Source organism: Mus caroli, chromosome 6 (assembly GCF_900094665.2).
Source record: "Mus caroli chromosome 6, CAROLI_EIJ_v1.1, whole genome shotgun sequence".
NCBI lineage: Eukaryota > Metazoa > Chordata > Mammalia > Rodentia > Muridae > Mus > Mus caroli.
In genome coordinates, this window is record NC_034575.1 from 96,561,222 (window position 1) to 96,577,516 (window position 16,295).

At 42.9% G+C, this 16,295-nt stretch overlaps 1 protein-coding gene across 2 annotated transcripts in view; it reads right to left on the reverse strand.

Moving 5' to 3' along the window:
* The window catches only part of Shq1 (SHQ1, H/ACA ribonucleoprotein assembly factor), a 94,296-nt gene that overhangs the window by 59,823 nt on the left and 18,178 nt on the right, over positions 1–16,295 (reverse strand). Inside the window, exons 6-7 of one of the 2 annotated variants that reach the window (XM_021165304.1) lie at positions 13,866–13,993; positions 2,674–2,828 (exon numbers count right to left, since the gene is read on the reverse strand). In XM_021165304.1, coding sequence (XP_021020963.1) covers positions 2,674–2,828; positions 13,866–13,993 — 283 coding nt within the window. The remainder of the gene's footprint in view (positions 1–2,673; positions 2,829–13,865; positions 13,994–16,295) is intronic. The other variant, XM_029478869.1, reaches the window with a different exon arrangement.

The following is a 16,295-nucleotide window of genomic DNA, read 5'->3' on the forward strand; positions in this document are numbered from 1 at the left end:
AGCTGGCGAGTGTCAGCCGACCCTGCGCCCCAGCTGCCCAGGTGCTTTTCTGACCGGATGAGCGAATTGACCCATTCTTATCTCCTTGTACAAAGCTCAAGTCCAAGTGGATCAAGGACATCCACATAAACAGATAAACTGAATCTAATAAAAGAGGAAGTGGGGGAAAGTCTTGAGCACATGGGCACAGGGGAAAAGTTCCTGAACAGAACACCAATGGCTTATGCTCTAAGATCAAGAATCAACAAATGGGATCTCATAAAATTGCAAACCTTCTGTAAGGCAAAGGACATTGTCAACAGGCAAAAAGGCCACCAACAGATTGGGAAAAGATCTTTACCAATCCTACATCTGATAGAGGGCTAATATCCAATATATACAAAGAACTCAAGAAATTAGACTCCAGAGAACCAAATAACCCTATTAAAAAATGGGGAACAGAGCTAAACAGAGAATTCTCAACTGAGGAATCTTGAATGGCTGTGAAGCACCTAAAGAAATGTTCAACATCCTTAATCATCAGGGAAATGTAAATCAAAACCACCCTGAGACTCCACCTCACACCAGTCAGAATGACTAAGATCAAAAACTCAGGTGACAGCAGATGCTGTCAAGGATGTAGAGAAAGAGGAACCATTGTTGGTGGGATTGCAAGCTGGTACAACCACTCTGGCAATCAGTCTGGCAGTTCCTCAAAAAAATTGGACATAGTATTACCTGAGGACCCAGCTATACCACTCCTGGGCATATACCCAAAAGATTCTCTAACATATAATAAGGACACATGCTCCACTATGTTCATAGCAGCCCTACTTATAATAGCCAGAAGCTGGAAAGAACCAAGATGTCCCTCAACAGAGAACTGGATACTGAAAATGTGGTTCACATTTGCACAATGGAATACTACTCAGCTATTAAAAATGATGAATTCATGAAATTCTTAGGCAAATGGATAGAACTAGGAAATATCATCCTGAGTGAGGTAACCCAATCGCAAAAGAACACAAATGGTATGCACTCACTGATAGTAGATATTAGCCCAAAAGCTCCAAATACTCAAGATACAATTCACAGACCACATGAAGCTCAACAAGAAGGAAGACCAAAGTGTGTGTGCTTTGGTCCTTCTTAGAAGGAGAACAAAATACTCACAGGAGCAAATATGGAAATAAAGTGTAGAGTAGAGACTGAAGGAAAGGCCATCCAGAGTCTATACCACCTGGGGATCCATTCCATGTACAGTTAGTTACCAAACCCAGACACTATTGTGGATGCCAAGAAGTGCATGCTGACAGGAGCCTGATATAGCTGTCTCCTAAGAGGCCCTGCCAGAGCCTTACAAATATAGAGGCGGATGTTAGCAGCCAACCATTGGACTGAGCTCAAAGTCTCCAATAGAAGTTAGAGAAAGGACTGAAGGAGTTGAAGGGGTTTGCAACTCCTTATGAAGAACAATATCAACCAACAAGATCCCTAAAGCTCCCAGGGACTAAGCCATCAACCATGGAGTATACATAGTTTGTGTGTGTGTGTGTGTGTGTGTGTGTGTGTGTGTGTGTATATATATATATTACACTCTAAATAGCTCCAAGATTATTCTTTTAGATCATATGTAGACTGCAATAGTCACTTTAAAATTTCACAGAATCAAGACAACAAAAAAATTGGCATCTCTTAACTCTATTGCACTAAGATGTTGTGTGAATTAAGTGGATAAAATCACAGAATAGGTGCTGCAATACAAAGTAAACAGGCACGCACGCGCGCACACACGCACACACGCACACACACACACACACACACACACACACACACACGTGCGCGCACAGGCCTCCACACACACATACAGGGGAAAAAGCTAGGCAGATAAATAATCTTGTGACTGTGGTTATTACTAACTACTGGAATTACAGAAAATCCAAAAAAAATCTAATTTTTTTTGTATAATCAAAAAGGAAACAGAAAGTATAGACAAGGCTAAAATGGAGCTTAGGCCATCATCAACAGTGGCCCTCAGGCTGGTGTTTTCCCAGCATTCCTCTCTTTACTGACTGAAAGACTGGAGGATGGACTGAGGCACTGCCAGCTGAACCCACAGACTTTACACCCCCCACCCACCCACACACAAACAACACGTGGCTTCTTTAGCAAACAAATGAAGATGAAAACAGGTGCAAGCAGGCTCTCCACTCACAGCTCAGCCTAGCTTTGACCTCTCAATCCTCTTGTCTCAACCTAAGGTGAACCTTTTAAATAACAACAACCAAAGAAAGATCCCAGTTTTGGAAAGAGTAGCAATTCCAAGTCTTTCTGGGTGCACCTTCTGTATGCTAAGATTCTTTCTGCAATGGTTTTCCTGCATGTGGTGAATGAACGCTTTGAGGAAACCCAGTGAGTGTTGTAACTGGCTGTTTTCCACCCTTGGCTTTATTTCACACACTTCCCTGCTCTGCTATAACTGTCTAGTAGTAGATCCACTGCCCAGAGAGAAGAGGCAAGACCACAGGTCAGCATTATGCTCTAGGATGACTCCCCACTACCATACTGTGACCGCCATGGGTACTTCTGCAGGACAGATCCTAAGTCAGCTATCACAAAAGGCTCTGCGCTCAACAGGGGAGCTCGGGCTACCTTTAGCTAAAGCAGTAGCGACACTGGCACACATGGACTTACGCTGTGCTCTCCTTCAGTGACACGTACTTCATAGCAATAGGCCAGCAGGATGTCAACCAAACCATAGTACACTTGACGGTGAGCTGTCTTGTCCAGCAGGTAAGACTTATTCACAAATTTTCGTAGCTGATACTTTTCCTCTTCTGAAAAAGACACTAGAAGAAAACACAGTTCTGAAAATTAAATGTGCCATTCAAGTTCATAAAACCACCAGTGCAGAAGATTTGCCAAAATTGGAATTTTGGATGTAGAAAGCGAAATCAGAGTTTTTTATCCTTAACATTGCATATAAGGCACTTTCTTAAAGGAGGTGTCTCCAGCTTTATTAAGAGCCATGCATCTGTTTAAACCTTCCAGACCTTTCCCTCCTATCACAACACTGCTACACTTAGGAAATTTCAATAGCAGTTTCTCACTTAATCTTTTTCCTAAGGTTTATCCTTATTATTTTAAAGTATGTGTACATGAGCATACACATGTGCTTCTATGTGTATGTGGCCATTTGCACATGAGTGCAGGAGCCTGGAGGTGCCAATAAAGACAATTATGCACCACCTGACATGGGTGCCGGTCAATTTGATGGGGCCTTTGTGTTAACTGAGCTACCCACTTCCCAAATGAATCTAGCTTGTGTCAAGCTGACATAAATTACCAGCACACCAGCCTACACGTACTTCCCGTCCTGCTGGCAATAAAGTTAGCAACGATTTTCCCGTTCTGTCCCAGTTTAATGGATTTAAGTGAGCACGGTAAGATTTCCAAGATGACCTCCAAAGAGGGACACCACTTCCTATGTGGGATAGATCCTGTCAGGTGATTCTGTCCAGCACAGTATGGCAAAGATGACAGGACAGTCACTGCCATGCTCACATTCCAGGGTGTCCTAACTGGTATAGCCCTTTGGTGAGGTGGCCCGTGAAAAGACTGTGTGGCGGGTACTTCTGGGACCTGTACAATCTGAAGATTTAAGAGCAGGCAAGAAAGTGGGGCCACGGTTTTACAGCTCCTGAGAAGTGAATTCTGTCAATAATGGTGTGAGCCTGGAGAAAAACTGTAGCAAACGACATCCAGTTTTTAAGAGAGATGGGCATATTTGGCTGGTAAGCACGTCCAACCTTTTAACATTGCAAAATGATGCTGTTGTGTCATGATGATCGTCACATCCAAGGATCCAAACAATATAGCTACAAAAAAGATCACTAAAGGGGCTCATCATGCTTTATTTAAATTTAGGGTTTTGTGTTGGGCTGCATTCATAGTTCTCACCCCACCGGCCACAGGCTGGGCACATCTGAGCTACTAGTCTCCCAAGGCCCCGAGCAGAGAACCCATCGGAGTTCCCTGCCCTGTAATGGATGGACTGTGAGAACATAGCGTGGGGAAAAGCTGTTCTACAGCAAGAACCTCTTAAAACTGTGACGCACACCAGGCACTTCAGTCAGTGCCACTCGGCTAAGTGTAGAGTGGTATTGCCCAGTTGTGTTGGCCAACGGGATTTGCTCTGCAAAGTGCCCACTGGACTGTGTTCTCTCCAATTTTCCCTATTGAGTAGTTTGGCTTGTCAAGTTTTGAAAACCTTTTTGTGAATTATAAATATAAATCTTTGGACCAGTAGATAGCTAAGCAGGTGACAGCACTTGCCAATCATGGCCGACCGAGTTTGATCCTGAGAACTCAATAAAGGGGGAAGAAGAAAACCAACTTCACAAAGTTATTCTCTGACCTCCACACATGAGCCATGGAATACACATACCACACACACTACACACACAAGGAATAAATTAAATACATTAAATGGAAATGGTAACCAAATTCCAAATTTGTGACTTTGGAATACATGTTGCCTCAGAAACTGTTTTCAATACAATCCCAAACAACCCTTTAAATAAACAAACGAACAAAAACCCCAAACAAACAGATTCTGGGTTTACATCCTTGGCTAATGTCTTTCCAACCTCTGAGTCATAAATGAAGTCTCTTTAAGATTGTTTCACTTGGGGCTAGAGAGATGGCTCACTGGCTAAAAGCACTCTTCCAGGAGACCCAGGTTTGAGTCCCCGTACCGACACGATGATTCAAAACCATCTGTAACACCCATTCCAGAGGATCTGATGCTCTGTTCTGACCTCTGCAGACACCGGTCACAAATGTGGCACACAGATATACATGGAGGCAAAACACGAATACACATTTAAAAAGTAGTAACCATAAACCTATCTGGAAGCCAGCATCTCATGTCTCAAGACTTGTCTTCATTCTAGAGGAACAGCGAGTCCCCACTCTACTGAACCACCGGCTCTTGTCAGACAGATTTGCTGATTTTGTTACTAAAATTACTTCAAAGTATTTTTGCTTTTTGTCAACTGTTGCAAATACAGTATTTTCCCCCACTGCCATCATTAAATGCTTCATGATAAAAGAGAAAAAATATTTCTTTTTATATATCAGCCACTCTACCAAATATTGACTACATATTCCAAAACAACACACTGAAATGCTTAAATGTTAATGATACAACAAAATGCTTTGTTTACATGAAGACAAGTAAGCATGAGACTTCAGTTGCTAAGTTTCCTTTGATGCCTATAGTTTAGGCAATCTACCACACATCTCTCTTCCCTAACTTTTTATTGATTCTTTGTGAATTTCATATCATGTACCCCAATTCCATTCATTATCCCATCCCTCACCATTACAAACTCCCCCCACCTCAAAAAAAAAAAAAAAAAAAAAAGGAAAAAGTAGAAAAAAACAAATCTTGTCATGGAACCTGTAGCGTCACAGAGTTTCCCACACTATACCCTTTTGCCCACACATCTTTACTTGCAAATTTTCTTTACAGTGCATCATTGGTCTGGTTCAAAACCTCTGGCTTCTGCTACATCAATCCTGGATCCTCAAAGGCACTCTTGGATATATTGTTGCTGCCCTGTGTCATGGAGATCATGAAGCTTTGGATTTGTAGGACCAGCCCCTTCATGCACTCCAGCAGATCATAAACGGGGCAGATGTTAGGGTGGGCCAATTCAAAGCCCTGGATCTGGGCCTGGGAGGCAGCTGAGTTGGTCTGCCTGCTAACTCTCTGGCACCACACCACAAGGGCAAGCTCTTTAGCATTGCTCCAGCTAGCTTATTCAATGCTACAGCCAGCAAGGGGCAGGATGTGTGTGTGTGTGTGCATGTGTGTATTTTATAGTTTATGGAAACACATGCTTGTGTGGGTGTGTGCATGTGTATAGGTGTGAGGTTGGCATCAGGTATTTTCCTCCATGCTTATATATTTCTTGGTGAGCCTAGAGCTCACTAATTCTCGCTTGTCTGGCTAGCTGCTAGCCAGCTTACTGTGGGAGGCCTTGTCTCTGTTGTAGGCTTGCAGGTGGGTTATCACACTCAACTCTGTATTGTATGTGGGTGCTGAGGATCCAAATCAGTGCCTTCCATTTACACACCAAGCACTTGACCTACCGAGCTCTCTCCAGCCCCGTCCAACCATGTCACTTTATAGTTACAGAAAGATCATGTAACATGCTTTTCTAGTCAGTCTCACACTAACATCATTAGTTCTCAATACTATACAAAGTAACATACTCCATCTATAGCATAACCAGAAAGAGTGTTATGGTTAGAAAGTGTGTTAAAACTCAAGCATTTCACTTTCTAGCTATTACATGCAAAACATGACTGTATTAGTTACTTGTTTGTTGCTATCATAAAACACCATGACCAAAAGTAACTTAGAGAAGGAAGCTTATGGTTCTAGAGAGGAAGAGTCAAAGGTGGAGTCAGCAAGTGGGGCAAGCACAGCAACACAACAGGAACCCAAGACTCGTATTTCAACCACAAGCACTAAGCAAAGAGAGACAACTATGAGGGTGAGCTTAGAAAACTCTAAAAGCCTACCTCTAGGTACTCCTTCATCAAGGCCATGCCTCAATCTCTACAAACAACTCCACCAACTAGGAACCAAGTGTCTATCTACCTGGGCCTGCAGGAGATATTTCCCATTCAAATCACCAGCATACACTCATGGCCTCTCTAAGTACAAAATACATTTAGTTCAACTTCAAAAGCCCTCAGAGTCTTTCACAGTCTCAACCAAGTTCAAAGGTCCAAAGTCCAAGGGCTCTTCTGAGACTCAAGGTAGTCTCTTAATTATAACCCCTGTAAAATCAAAAAGCAAATTTCATCCTTCCAACATACTGGCACAGAACATATCCCAAAAGGGAGGGACATGGCCATAGTGAGGAATACCAGACCAAAGCAAGGCTGAAACCCAACAGGACAATCTCCAAATCTTGTAGATCTATGACTAGTGTCAAAGGGCTTAGCTTAGATGGCTCTGTCGCTCCAGCTTTGTGACCTGAAACGTATATCTCTCTCCTAGGCTGTGTCTTACTTTTCTATTGCTGTGATGAAATATCATTATCCAAACAACTTATAAAAGAAAACATTTAATTGAGCTTACAGATTCAGAGGATAAAGATGACAAAGCAAAGGCATGGCAGCAGGAACAGCTGAGAGCTCACAACTTGATCTGTAAGCAGGTGGCAGAGAGCTGAGAATGGTGTCAGTCTTTGAGACCCAAAGCCCATTCCTTGTGACGTAACCTCCTGAACAAGACCACACTTCTAATCAAACAGCTGTACCTGCTGTGGACCAAGTATTCAAACACAAAAGCCTATGCTGGCCATTCTCAATCAAACCACCACAGCTTGCCACAACCCAGTATGCAGCTCTTCATGGCAGATATCCAGGCTGGCATCTCTTAACTTCCTCAGGTCTCTAAGACAACACAGGCTTCAATTTCACAGCTTCACACACTGTCTTCTCAGAGCCTTGCTGGAACAATCCACATGTTGCCTGGTCTCAAGGGTTCTCTAAAACCACAGGAGAAGAGTCCATGATTCCCTGGCTCTTCCACTCTTCCTTTATGCAACCAAAGCCAGTGACATGGATGACACTGCCAAGTTTGGCTACCTCTAAATAAAAGTGCAATTGATCTCTCATCTTACAAATTAGTAATTTTTCCCGTCTCTTATCAGTCACTTTTAAATTTACATCCCACTAGCAGGGGACTCTATTTCCACTTCTAGTGCTTCATATAAAAATGTCAGAATGACTTACAATGCACAAGTAAATGCAGGTTAAACTGCTAAAATGAAGATCCCCTGATAGTAGAACATAAGTTCCCCTCGTTCCAGTACCCTAGATAAGGGATGGAAGCTTATCCATAAGCCTTGGGCTTCCCTGGCATATAACTTCTTTCTATATACATCCAAGATAGCTGTTCTATGCTTGTATCATCTTCTAAATGAAGAGAAAGCGCAAAGTAGGAGGAGGATAGCAAGCATCTCCTCTCTAAAACAGGGATGCAGAAAATACACATATCACTGGCCGCCATCACATCCCAAGAGCCAGTATTCAAGCACACAGTCACATCCAGCTGCAAGTAAAGAAAGGAAACCCAGCCACTAGCAGAGTGGGATGTGCTCAGCTCTAAGTCAAGGAGGCCTTTTACTAGAAGAGTCGTGAAGACATATGGTTCTATGCTACCTTGTCCAGATACCAAAAGTTATCAGGCTGCCTTTTAATATTCCCAAACCATTCTCCTGATAGACAGACAGCTGCCCAGTCTATGTCTCAGCTCAAGGAGACTGCCCTCCTATTTACCCAAATTTGACAAAATTCAGAAGAGACTATAAGCATATAAAATTACATAAGCCCTTGCATTAGTTTGAATAAGTGTTCCACATACACCCATGAGGTAAATAAAGGCTCTGTTATCTAACCTATGGTGGGTCTGTGACACAGTGGGATCTTTAAGGTGGAGCCTAATGGGAGAATAGAGATCACGGGGGCAGCCTTGAGGATAGTAAGACTCCAGCTCTTCCAGAGGGAGGATTCGACCCCTTCCCATCTCTTTCACATCCTGGCTATAGATGAATGATTTTCTGAGTCACCATCATGGAATAAAGTCAAGAACTGAAACAAACTTCTCCTCATTCTGGTTGATTACCTCAGACATCTTGTCACAGTGACAGAAGGCTGACTCCCACAGCCCTTTTCATACACAGTTTTCCAAACTCACTTGTGCCCTCTTGTATGAGCTCAAGTTTAACATGACACTTTGACTTGTTTAAAAATTTCCCAGCCTATCCTCTAGGAAAAAGAATCCTAAATACACTGAAATTAGTAGAAACAGAATTCTGTTTACTCATTAAAATGCACTTAGTGTAAAAGAAGCAGGTTTTGAAATATATTTAGATAATTACTGTTTCAACCATGTTAGCAAATCTCTGCAAGAAGGAAGAAGTGCACTTATACAAGCATGGCTTCCACAGTGACACGTGACTTCAATGACTCGTTTAACTTGCTGGCTATCAGGGCTAAGGAATGTGTATTTTTAAAAATGAAACGTAGGTATGTCTCAGGTAAAGCATTCTTCAGAGAATGTTTAAAAATGCTCTTTAGAGCATTGTTTAAAAAATAAAATAAGACAGATAATTGCCTCAATTTATTTGCCTCAATAAAGAACTCATCTAAAGATGCCTTTATTTAAAAAGAAATACTCAGCTCATGTTGAATGATTGGACTTAAAGAAGCTACATGAAGAAACAAATTCAATACACAAAGAAAATAAACCCGACAAAGTATTTAAGACCTTGTATTTAGCAAGAAGATTTGAGACAGGATTCCCATAAGCACAGTTTTCCAGACAGTCATTAATTTAGCTAATAGGAAAGTACCAGGTGTTCACAGTGATATTATCTCACTAGAGAAAAGCCTTTATACCCTGGCTGACTAATAAAGATCTCCACTTCCACAGCACTCCTGAATCACAGAGTAAGCATGCCCCAAACTGTTTTTAAACACATCGACTCTTCTACATGTTCATATCTCAGTTCTTAAGTAACTAGACCCATAATTGTCTGGCAAACTGAAAAAAGTTAACTTCAAAGCTCCAAAGGTGCATTCCATATGGAAGGATATCCACACATTATATATCACTTTCAATGACTAAAGGCTACCTGACTCTACCCTTGAGTTTATAGATGCTTTTCTTAAAATACCAACTTTTTCTGAGCATTTTTAGGTTCCATTTTGGCTTTCTGAGCTCAAATCCACTTTATATTTGATCCAACCAAAAGAATCAGAAGACAAAATAAATGAGGATGTTTTTTCAGAAATCAAAAGTCTCAGATCACTAAATTCCAATTTATCAGGGCTGTGAATCACATCCCAAAGAAGAGCCTGGGACAGTCTGCACACATCAGGTCTAACCCAGCAGCAGCACAGGAAATACCTACAGGCACAGTGCTAACAACACCTGGGTGATCACCACCTCAAGCAACGTTTGTCAAGCATTTGTGTGACTTAGCTGCAGAGCTCACAACATTTTAGATAATTATACTCCTAAAAATAATCTTTAGTGAAACAAAAGCCAGCTCAAAGCTCAAAAGGGCTGGAGGAGACCCTGGAGCATGAACATTAAAGTACATGCCCAGGGCCACCTCCCAACATTAGCAACCTTGCCGCTGTGTTTGAGATCTGCAAAGGAGCCTCATAAGACAGGAACATGCTGCTGAGACGCTTACCCTTTCTCCCAAATATCTTCTGACTTTTGTTACTTTTAAACCTTCACTTCCACTTTAAGTCCCCCTCCCAAACGCCACTGTCTTGTCTAGATCAGCAATTCAGTCATCCATAATCTGGCTCCTCTGAGTAACACGTATCTGTCTATTACACTGTACGTGTACTGGAGACAGATCAAGACACTGCTGTAGTCAAGCCCTCAGCTAAACGGGCAGCTCTGCCGTGCTGCCACTTTCAAAGCTGACACTGCCAGCTATCTCCACAAACACTCCAGGGCTCACTGGTGCCAAACAGGATGGCCCTGCAAGGAAGTTCATGGACTGTAAATGTTATGTGGTGTCATAACAAGCAATTATGTGCCAAGACTCTTGGGCTGATGTTAACCACTGAAAGACAACTTGGGAAATGTGGTGAGTCCATCCTCGTGAAACCAGAGCTCCGAGGGAGCACGGCATCTAACGCTGCCATTCATAAGCCTTTGGGGAGGAAAATCTGGATCTTTATAGAGCTGGAAATGCTAATAAGTTTCCCTGCTGTGACTCTGAAGTCTAATAAATAGGACCACTATCATTACCCAAGCAAAGACAGCGGCAAAGTTTACCAACTGTAGCATAGCTAGAACTCATACAAAGCAGGCTACCACTGTACACTGTAGGACAACGCCACAGTGCACCTCTATCATCTGCACTGTCCTATCTAAGTGGCAACATCTCACTGTGTAATACAGAACAGGAAGGCAGGTAGCAGAGAAGGGCAGACACTTGTGGAGGAGGCAAGAGACACACAGCAGAGTGTAATTTAGTAAATAGAACTATAAAACTAGTTCTTGTTTTATGTCGTTTTCTCCTGTACTTTATCCTAGCTCAACATACTTCAGTTCATTCCTCCATTTCTGGGTGACTCAATATCTGAATAAGAATAAAATGAAAGAAAAATCTCATTAACAAGGCCATTAAAGCTTTGTAAAATGTACAAAGTGGCAATCTGACAGAGCAGTCGTCCTACTCCTGGCTTCCTGCCTTCAGTTCACTCCCTAACAATCGTCTCTAACCTCACAGTGCAGTGAGCTTTCCCACACATGGCCTCATTCAATCCTGCTGGCAGCTCTGAGGCAGGCAGGGAAGACTTCTACAGAAACCCAAGCTGCAGCCACTCAGCCACAAAGAGTAGAGACGTTAAATGCAAGACTCCCACAGCTATGTCCTGCCCATGCTTAACCTTACACCTGGCGAAATGGAGGAGATCCTTTCTGCTCAACCCAGCTCAAGCTCTCCACCTCAGGTCACACACCCTTGCTGGTTTAAAAGGTGACTTTTAGAATGAATCACCATAATGGCTGAGCAGACTGACTGCCTGAACCACCAGCCTGGCTTGAGGAGGCCACAGGTCAGATAAAGGGCCTGGAAGCAGCAGTTAAAAGGACAGAGCACTGGCTCAGTCTGCTAAGATTACAGAAGCTCTAACTCAGTGCTCTGCTGACATGGAGAACTGACCTCAGAACACAGTGCCATTGATTAGAGGAGAGCAAGCTAGAGCTGAAGTCAGAGGGAAGGCTGCCTTCTGATTTCAGGGCAACTAGCTCCCTCTGGTGGAGAGAAAGCCCAACTACACAGCCACCAGCTTACCTCACCAACACACCTAGAAACTGGAGAAAGTGGCTGGCCCTTGGAGCAAACTTCTTGAGACCCACTGAAGACTCTACCTAAGTAGAGGGAGTCAGCCCTGTTCCATCTGCACGTCTGTTAGCTGGGAAGGAGTCAAAGGCTTCGTAAGCACAGATCAAATGCTACCCCAGAGCACGCTAGAAACAATGGCACACACATCCATACTCAGAATCAATAGTCTAGTTTCTAAAGTTACTGGTGGAAATTACCTTAAGTCTAACAAAGCTTAATCACAAAAATACTTAATAAAATACTACTTAATACATATTATATAATAATCACAATACCACATGCCAAAGGGGGGGGGGAGAGTGGGCAGCAGGTGACTGGACAGGACAGCTTGAAGACAATTTTTAGGAATTGGTGCATAAGACACCATAGCTACCTCAGTCAGACTGAGTGTGAAAAGGGCTCCTGTACTATCAGTGAGAGGAGTAAACCAAACCCCAAATGACTGCCAGCAGGAGAGTCCAAATGTTCCCCAAGCATGAGAGAAATATTGCAAAGGACAGCAGCCAGTGGTTTTCAAGCAAGACAAGTTGAGTGATCTGTGTATGCTCACGTGGGAGATTTCCAACCTCCAGTACATTCCACAGCAAAGATGGCAAGAACACGGCCACAGAAGCTTTTACATGAGGTATGTGTGCTTTAAAAACACCGCAGGCTGGGAATACCGCTGGAGGGTAAAACCTGTGTTCCGCATACCTGAAACCCTGGGTTTGATGGTCAACAGAAACCTAAGTTAATTTTAAATACACTTAAAAATTTAACAGTGACTGCTTCTAGGGGGAAGAACTTGCGGAGGGGAGGTTTACATTCAACTTAAAATCTTTAGAATATATGTTCTTACCTATGTATTCCTTTCATCAAATGCTGAAATTCAATTTTAGTATATAAAGAAAAGCCAAATCAGCCTATCAGACAATGTAGGCCTCCTGCTCTGATCTAACTGAAACCATTACTACTCTACTATACAGACTTAGAACAACCAGCTTGTATTGATCGGAGCCCATGATGAGAAGATACACACCCAAGAAAGGACTCTGGTTGTTGGGGATTGGTGCTAATGCTTTGAATCTGCACGTCCAGATGCTGAAGGTCCTTGTGCCCAATTGGTTTTTTGATCTGTCAATAAAGATGCCATGACCAATGGTTGGGCACGGGGCGGGACACTTAGGGTTACACAGGTAGGAGGCCTGGGGGAAGAAGGGGATACAGTAGCAGCAGGAGAGAAAGCCAACCAGTCATGTGAGGTTTTGGGTAAGTGGCCACTGGCCTGGGGTAGAGGGGAATGTTTAGGAGTGCTCAGACTTTGAATTAATCAAGGCATTTAAAAATTAACTGGTATGTGTGGATGTTTTCCATTTTCGGATCTAAGATAGCTCCTGGGCGGGTGCACCCCTGCGACCTGCCAAGTGCACAAAGCAGTACAGCCAAAATCTATCGCACTGGGTAATGCTTGTGTTCACAGCCACCTCCTGTGGCCTGTAAAATCCTCACCTCAGCAGTCTCCAACTGCTTTACCATGTTCTGGAAACATGAAGGAAGACAGCTATTCTGGCTTCCTCATCCCTAACCTGTGAATCAACTGAGGAGGTCACATCCAATTCTTTCACTAGAACGGGAATGAGTCTGGATCTCTCTCACGCATACTCAATTAAAACTTAAAGGACTCTACTGATAGATCCATTTACTAGTTCATAAGGATTTTCCAACAAAAATAATCTGAGTGATTTACTGTGGAATTCTATGGTACCTTACAGTTCAAATCTACCAGCAAAGAAAGGCAAAGACGAGAGGCAGAATTAGCTATCAAAAACCCCATTTTCACAATGAAGGACAATTAAAATCATATGCCACAAAACATGAAGGGCAGTGGCGTGGCACAATGATGAGTTTTAAGATCACAAATGATGCTAATGTTGAGTTTCTTACCTAATGCAGCAGAGTCCCCGTGCTCTTGGTTCTTTCCCAAAGAGGCCACCATTTCTGCATGTGCATCGTTCCACCAAGGACTGTACTTCAAAATCTGCTCAACTGCCTCGTCTTCAAAGAAGTCAGCTCTGCTCAAAAAGAAACGGGCTTGTTAAATCAGACTGCACTGACTTTCTTTCTAATCTTAATTTATCACATTTGCACAGAAATAGAGACTACACCAATTCAATACACAATCTGAGAGAAAACTGAGTGTGGTGCTGACTTTAATCCCATAAAGCAAACGGTAACCACCTAACAAAAGGGGCCTTAGTCATTCCTGACCCTCTACACAGAAAGCACTGGAAGAGCTGTCCTACCCTGAGCTCTTATCCTACACTGACCACACTGCCCTCTAGAACTGATGCCAGATTTGTGAGTAGCTCAGGTTGGAGCAATGTTAAGATAAATGAAATGTCTTTCAGACTCAGAAGAAAAAAAAAAAAAAAAGCAAACAGATGAGCATGTCATTCAGGATTCTGCATTTCCACAGAGACTGAGACACACACACACCAAAACACACTATCCAGTGTGAATACTTCTACTAAAATGCTACTTTATTGAGCTATGTTAATCGTAACAGTTCCTTGGTTTTAATTTGTTGAAAAAGATGAAAACAACCTTTGTAGATACCAGAAGACCCCATTCTTTGTACTCTCTTAATTTTAACTAGAAAAATAAAAGGACATTTAAAGTACACTTTTAGCTCTTTTTTTTGAGGACACACTCAGAAATCATGTGGTCTTGCCTTTCAAGTTGAAGATGAGTATTCTTGGGTAAAGTACACCAGAGTCTACTGGATGGAGAGTTTGCATCCATGATGCCTTCTACTCCTTCCAGCATCACTGCCTGAGCCTGGAAAGGTAATATATCTTGGCCAAGATTTAAAAAACAACAAAAACAAAAAACAAGTATGGGGCTGGTCAGATGGCTCAGAGGATATGCATGCCTGCCCCTAAGCCTGAGTTTAGTTGCAGCACCCATAGGGTAGAAGAACTGACTCCCTCCCATGAGCTGTCCTGACTTCCACGTGCATGGCATGACATGTATAAACCCATCCTATGGTCCAAAATGATAAATTTATTCTGAGTAAACATTCTCAGATACATCCCAATAATCTCAAGTGGAATGGGTGACTCTGTTTTCCAGTTCTGTATTGTACTGGAGATTGAGCCTCATGTTTCACACATGTTGGGTCTGCTTTTTATTTTTATTTTTATTTTTGGGACAGTCTCACTAAGTTGCCTAGGCTGGCTTTGAACTCACACCATAGCTCAGGCAGGTGTTGAATTTGTGATGTTCTCTAAACCTTAAACTTGCTCCTAATAGTCCTCACTAGCCTCCAGCATACCTTGGACTGTAGGCTAACACCATCAGGCCCACTAATGGCTTGCTCTTTACTCTGTCTATAAATTAAGAGTTACATGAATATGATTCATGACCTACTGCTTTCCATAATCAGTTATTTTCACATTTTTAAACGTCACTGAATTCATTGAATGTACTCCACATACACATAGCAACAAAGAAAAAGGAAAAGATTAAACCTGCCACAAGGGCTCCACTATTTAATCAGAACCAAGGACACAAATATGGAAGTTTAGAATACAATGTGGTTTGAGGGAGGTGGGCACATCGGGGAGCCACTGAGGAGGGGATCATCACCCAGCCAAAGGATGAAGGTCTCTGGAAGTGATGTCTGAGCACAGCTCGAAGGTGAGGTATTATGAAATGATGCAGGGGGTGAGGTATCATGAAATGATGCAGGGAGGAACAAGCTAGCAAAAGGCCAGCATGTGTTAGAAGCACACAAGAAGCGGGGTGGGTGGGGATATGCAAGCGTCAGTTGTTGCCTCTGGAGAAGGCACAGGCAAGGAGAGGCAAATTGAACTGACGGAAGTAGCAGGGTCCACATCACAGAGAACACTTGCCGTCACGCTCAGGAGACAGAGGCTGCTGTCTGAAGCCGAGGAGCACTACCTGTGGAGCACCAAGCATGGGTCAGCTATCATGCTGCTGGCCTCCCAGCTGACAGATCTGCTGAAGCCCACAGAAGGCTGTGAGGTGGTCGGAAGGCTATAGGAAGCCATGCAAGAAGAGGGCCAGAAATGTGAAGCAGAGGAAATCAAAGAGAGACGTAGCACAGCTTTAGGATTGATTGTGTGAGACAAAGATGTCAAAGACATACCTCAGCTTGCTTGCTTTCCGTTTGTTTTGTTTGGCGGGGCTAGGGGGAGACAGGATCTCTCTATGTAGCCTTAGCTGTCCTGGAACTCACTATGTAGGCCAGGCTGGACTTAAACTCACAGAGATCCACCTGCATCTACCTCCCAAGTGCTGGGATTAAAGGTGTGCATCACTATGTTCTAACCCAAGTAACAGTCGTGAAAA